This window comes from Ailuropoda melanoleuca, chromosome 1 (genome assembly GCF_002007445.2).
Source record: "Ailuropoda melanoleuca isolate Jingjing chromosome 1, ASM200744v2, whole genome shotgun sequence".
Taxonomy (NCBI): Eukaryota; Metazoa; Chordata; class Mammalia; order Carnivora; family Ursidae; genus Ailuropoda; species Ailuropoda melanoleuca.
In genome coordinates, this window is record NC_048218.1 from 14,929,871 (window position 1) to 14,936,591 (window position 6,721).

A 6,721-nucleotide genomic window follows, 5' to 3' on the forward strand; every position below is an offset into this window, starting at 1 on the left:
CTCTTAGGATTATAAGCAACTTGGCAATGCTGGCTGGCTTGGGTAAAAGGCATGGTGGCATTAAGGGGACCTGGTATCAAATTACTTCAGAGTCTCGGGAGTATCTACCTTGGGTCAGTTAACAATTGCGCAGAACAAGTGCAGTTCGGCCCACACCTGTTTATGTACGCTGGATGGCGTCAGAATTATAAACTTCAGTATATCTTCCAAGTATATACTACCACCAATATCAAATGTCTGTGGTTATATAATCAACACTTTTTAAAAATACACTTAAAGTTTCATTAGCCAGTCTGAAACATTTTTTTAAATGTTACCTGCTAGGGTAAGAACACAACCTGAAATCCTCCGAGTAGTAAAACAAGTTTTGGGGGTAAGTCAGTTTATTCATGTTACAACCCACCACCCAGACATATTTAAGCACAGAAGACTTAAGGAATTCAGAATCCTTTCCAGAAACTGGAAGCAAGAATAAAAACCACTATGACAATACAAAACCATTGTAAATTTTTAGGTATTTTCCCTTCAATATTTTAATAAACATTTCTTCTGGCATGTGTTTAATTTTAAGTGAACATGATTTTACAGTTAGTCTTTACTTCTTTATTATTATTATTAATTACAGCCATTTTAAAAGCCATAAGCTTGTTTCTGGAGAAAGCACTCTTTGGAACTATTACAATACTCTCTCATAAAACAGGAGGTACGCTTGTGAGTTCAGAACTTTAGCTGTAGGCACAGGTTGCACGTGTGTATCACTGATGTGAAACCACTGCCCTTTGGTTGACTGCATTTCAAAATCTGTGGAGAAACAAAGTTAAATATAAATGGGAAGATTCAAGTTCATTATTTTGGGGTTTTGCCATAATCTGAATACCAGAATTTTCCAAGACCTCTTACCTTGTGGAATATCACCGTGGAGAACAAGATTAGAGAGATGACTATTTGCAGCTCTGGCCTTGGCATAGGCAGTATAATGCCCTGACCTCATGGTACCGCTGTGCTCGACGACTCCATATAAGGAATACAGTACTCTTGTATTTTCTTCAGCAACATTCTTTCAAAGTGAACAGAATTCAAAAGTTAGTTCTAGTCCCATTTATAGATGCCAATGGCAAGATCAATTTATGCCAAGGGTTTCTAGCCTTTACTTTGAGAATGTAGGAATCATAAGTCTGACCTTGACTACGACTTTTTTCCTACCTTTACCCACCCGAGTAGTGTCACTTACGTTTTCTTAGAAAGTCACCATTGCTGTTTCTCTGCTAGAATCATAAACCAGAAGCCACTTGCTGCAATGGCAGTTTCCTGGCCCAGAGACTTAAATAAGTGAACTTACCTGTTTCTATAGGAGTCCTGGGCTCTGATAATTACAAAATACCTCTATAGCTCTATCAGTCCAATTCCTCCCCAGACGGTAAGCCTTTTTTAAGATCAAGAGGACAGCGGTTTAAGTTGTGCCCAAACTCCCCCCTTATATTTACACATGTCCCCTAGAGATTCAACTTCTCAAGTTTTCACTTTCACGATATAGACTGTGGAGGCTGCTTATTCTAAGATCCCATATGCCGTAGGGCAGACTGGTGACGGAAAGGCATTCTCCGAGCTGGGTGCCACTTTCAGACAACTTCCAACTTGGGTTCTCCTGCAAAAAGTCCTGAATGGGCATCACTGCCCTTCCACAGTACGGTCATCTCTTTAAATCTATGGCCCCCTATTCACTGGAAAACTTCATACTTTGCCCCAAACCCCGTCTGCTTCCTCAAGGAGTTCAGCTGTCCATCCGTACGCTTCCCAGGATTTCTGCCGCCATCCCGTTTTAGCTGCCACAGCCAGGACTAAATTCTGCCATGGGTCCTCACTTGGAATTGACTTCAAGTCTTCCTACTTTCCTAGTCTCAGCCCACAGTTCCTCCATTCTTCCAGTTCTCATCTCACCTGTGTCCTCTCTCCAACCTAACTGGATGCTCCAGTCCTCATTTCGCCTGGCTGATGAAGCCTCTCCTGGCCTCATTCCCAGATCAAGTCTGTGTCTTCACTACTCAAAATGACAATGGAACAGCAGACCCCCACCTAAGACCTCCAGATGCCCACGTGACATATGCACATTAAAGCTGGAGAACTTAGAACATGTGCATCAGTCTCACAAATCATCTCTCCTACACCCACCATTGGCCTTGCCAGCATATTGACTGATCAGAAAATCCCACTCTGAATCCTACAACAAACCCTTCCCAACCCCACACCCTACAGACAGCTGCTATTGCTAGGAAGCAAAATTCTACACCCTGCAGATAGGTAAATTCACTGAGGACTCACTGGGATCCCCCAATGTGACTATGCTCTTGTAACGTGTTCCTTAGCTCCCCAGTTCCATAGATTTCCTTCAGAGCAACCTTAACCACTCCTTTAGCCTCCCTTATCCAACCCTTTACTATTCTCTGCAGCTGACCTCACCTCCCACTTCAGGAAAACAGAGATACAACCTACCGAACTCTAAGTTGCCCTTTCTCAGGAAGATGAAATATCTCCCCCTTTTGTTCAGAGACAATACTCCAACTTAGTGCTGCTAAGCTCTTCTGGCCTCCTCCAGGGTCTTGCTCAATCATCTCTCTTTAATGTACATTCAACTTGTAGATTTTCCTCTTGGTCTACCAACCTACTTCAGTCTCCCAGACTTTAAAAAAAATCATTGATCCACCACTTTTACTTTTCAACAAAGCCTCTGATATATCTACATGCTTTATTTCCAATATTTTCATTCAGTTCTCAATCCACTTGAAGTCCCCAACACTTCTTAAAAAATTTACCACGACCTCTATACCATCTAATCAAATACTAAGTCTTTTTCTCTGATATTATGACATTGAAGCCACCTAGTCCTTTCCTTGCAACTTGAACAGAGGGCAATGACATTTTAGGCAAACAATGGATTCCTAATGACCTTGTGTTTGAACTAATCCAACTACAGGTATTTCTGTTTACTGGAAAAAGTGGCCCTGCCCCATGGCGATAATATATAAATAATTACAATTCACTCCACCCACCAGCTCTGAAATACCTTTGTTGAAGAATTTTAAATTTTTAAATTGGGAGAGAGGACAGAATTTCTATCATTTCAAATTTTGCACATGAAGACTTTATCAATATTGATACTGAAGCATTTGAAATCTCACTATAATACAATACTATAGCTTCTTTGATTGTCCAAATTCTTGAACATGGAGGTTTGTTGAGACTGCTGGTAGTGTCCTCCTCTTCTACTTATGCCTCTTATACTCAGATGCTCACCGGAGTTGTCACTAACCAGCTCTTCTCCTTCTCCATGCTCTACACAGGGGATGCTATCCTCACAGTTTAACCACCACCTACATATTGATTTCCAAATCTATATCTCCAAACCTAACCTCCCTGCCCTGAGCCTCAGACGTGTACATCCAAATGTTTTCTAAAGAAAGCCCCATGAGTATTTCAAAAATGTCTGAAACTCAATGTATCCAAAACCAAACTCATTACCCTTTCTCCACCTCCCAACCTCTCTTCTTCCTGTATTTCCTATCTCAGCTAATGGTACTCCCATCTGCCCAGCCGCCTCGTCACTCCAGCCAGGACTCAGGAATCATGCTCAATGCCTCCTGTGCTACCCGTACCATCCATTTCAAGGCCTCGTCCTCATTTTTCAGAGCCAATCCAATCATGAGTCTGGTTAATTTTCCCTCCTAGAATATTCTTTCCATCTTGCCTTCTCTTACCCTAGTTGAAGTCCTCACCATTGACTCAATTAATTCAACAGCCTCCTAACTAGAGAGCCACTGCCTCTCTAGTCTTTTCCTCCTAAAATCCAACCTCCTCCATGCTTCAGCAAGTAACCTGTGTAATACACACGTCTGGCTATGTCACCCCATTGCTTTAACCTCTTCAGTGGCACCCTACTGCACACCTAATAAAGCCCAAGTTCCTGACCATGATAATCCCCCAAACCTCATAACCATCTCACTTCTCTGGCTTCATATCCCAGTGCTCTCTAGGCTTTGTACTGTAAGCTCTACAACTGCTTATACTGCTAGTCCCTAGTCCCCACCACATCATTTTACACATCTTTGCTCCAGCTGTTCTGTTCTCTCTGCCTGGAAAACTTGTTTCCTCTTAATTCATCACACACTCTTACTCCTTCTTTAAGTAGTGGTTGACATGTGGACTAATTCACAGAGCCTTCCCTGAACCACCAACATGCTGGGTTAAGTGCATGCCACCCTGCTCTGTGTATACCAATCTTAACATGCAACCATATTAAACTGAAATTAATTACCTGCTGATCTCTAGCTTTGTGCCCTCAGCTCCCAAGACAATGTCTGCCTCAATAACAGAGATTCAAAAAACACTGAACTGAATTTAACAACCTAATATTCAAAATGATTCATCACAGATCTTGAAATTATAATGGCACAAAGATCAAAGACCCACCCTACTCAGTCATTCTTATCAGGTTCATACTTAAGTGAGTTACTGTTGGAGTATCTGGTAAATAAGCTATGACTTCCCTTTAAAGGATTTTCCCAAAAAGACCACTTTCACTTACCTTACACTTCAGGGTACAAAAAGGAGCCAAATCTAAGATTTCCGGAAATTTTATGTGTTTGTTAACTTTCCGTAGGTTAAAACCAGCCTAAACAAAGAGAGAGAGGTAACAGATTGAGTTCTTTTTCTGGAAAAGCTGTACACATTAAGTAAACTGTAGTCCTGCTCTGATGCACAAAACAACACCAACATTCAACCTTAGTTCAATGTCTCGTGAGACTCTTGACTTTCTGACCACTAAATGATTTTTGCTAAGCGCACACCACACACACACACCCCCCAAAGCATTAAGAAATCTGCTCCCAGCGGCGCCTGTGGTTCAGCTGGTTAAGTGTCTGACTCTTCATCTCAGGTCAGACGTCACCAGGCGCATTCAGGGTGGTATGGCCACAGACCTGATCTCAGCTCAGGTCCTGATCTCAGAGTTGTGAGTTCAAGCCCCACGCTGGGCTCCACACTGGGAATGGAGCCTACTTAAAAAAAAAAAAAAAGAAGAAGAAGAAGAAGAAAAAAGAAGAAAGCTGCTTCCACGAGAAAATTCTCAGTGTTTCTGCTCTAGCCATCCAGAAAAGCCAGATTAGATCAGAGGTTTTGAGTGCCTAAAACTCAGCAATAGCAGAATACCTTTCTGTGGAGCACATACTCTCAGCCTCCTTTTCTAACCAAGCTTAGTGCCTGGTTCATAGAGATCCACCCAGTTAGTCAAACCCATACACAAACCACTGGAGGGAAAACATTCTAAAGGTACTTTGGGAATTTGGAACTTAATTTAAAACTTGTACTGCTTGTAACAAAAGTCTTCCAGAAAAGGCAGGGTCACCAAAATGATGAAAATTCAAAGTATTGGGGCGCCTGGGTGGCACAGCGATTAAGCGTCTGCCTTCAGCTCAGGGCGTGATCCCGGCGTTCTGGGATCGAGCCCCACATCAGGCTCCTCCACTGGGAGCCTGCTTCTTCCTCTCCCACTCCCCCTGCTTGTGTTCCCTCTCTCACTGGCTGTCTCTGTCTCTGTTGAATAAATAAATAAAATCTTAAAAAAAAAAAAAAAAGAAAATCCAAAGTATCAATGTCTTTTTACGAAGGGTCAATAATTATAAGGTACCGCACACAAAACAGAAAAAACATCACTAATTTTCTTAAGTGTGAGATATAGCTAGTAAACTGGACTTTTTTTTTTTAAACTGAAAAAAAGTTTAGAGTAGGATGCTAATTTTACTAAAAAGGATAACATGAGTTCTAACTAAAACTGAAGAAGGACTGTGCCTACATATCCCCTCTACCTTGACAGGCGTCTTCATCTAAGCTTCTGTCATGGCCAGTATATTTCTTACTCCCTTACTTTTTTAAAGTTAGAATTAGGAAATAACAGAAAACCAAAGAAACACAGTAATATGGGTAAGACAATAACAAAGCAAGTGTTACACATTTAAAACAAATTTGAGCTAACAAAGGGGTACCTGCTGAAATCTCTTTAAATGAAGAGTGAGAACAGGAGGTGCAAGAGAAATTAGCATCTGTTTTTTGGCATTGGTATAAACATGTTTCCTTTCACCTAAAGAAAGAAATTTTGGCAGTGTGAAAATCATTTTAGACTTCTAAAGCATTCACATTTGCTATAAAATCATTTTAAACATCTAACACAATCGAATTATCTTTAAACTTTCTGGAAAGGACTGGATAATAAATATTTTGGGCTCTGTGGACCAAGAGGCAAAATTAAGGACATTTTGCAGGTATCAGTAAAAATTTCCACAAATTCCCACAAATTTTTACTGATGTAATTAAAAATATAGCAATAACTGAGTACGACCACAGTCTACCGAGAACAGAATTATTTTTGGAGAGATACCATTTAATTAACTGGGGCTCAAAGTGAGTATTTTCTACTACCAAATCATTTTCAAATGTTCATCAATAAAAAACATTTCTAGACACCATACAAAAACCTGACTGTGGGGGCGCCTGGGTGGTGCAGTGGTTGGGCGTCTGCCTTTGGCTCAGGGCGTGGTCCCGGCGTTATGGGATCGAGCCCCACATCAGGCTCCTCTGCTAGGAGCCTGCTTCTTCCTCTCCCACTCCCCCTGCTTGTGTTCCCTCTCTCGCTGGCTGTCTCTATCTCTGTCAAATAAATAAATAAAATCTT

General features: G+C 41.3%; 1 protein-coding gene across 1 annotated transcript in view; it reads right to left on the reverse strand.

The window, feature by feature from the left end:
- Positions 1-365: 365 nt before the first annotated feature.
- USP16 (ubiquitin specific peptidase 16) overlaps positions 366-6,721 on the reverse strand; it is a 31,423-nt gene continuing 25,067 nt past the window's right edge. The window contains exons 14-17 of the mRNA XM_034655890.1: positions 6,036-6,130; positions 4,580-4,666; positions 901-1,057; positions 366-801 (exon numbers count right to left, since the gene is read on the reverse strand). Of these exons, the coding sequence (XP_034511781.1) occupies positions 677-801; positions 901-1,057; positions 4,580-4,666; positions 6,036-6,130 (464 nt within the window). The 3' untranslated portion in view covers positions 366-676. The remainder of the gene's footprint in view (positions 802-900; positions 1,058-4,579; positions 4,667-6,035; positions 6,131-6,721) is intronic.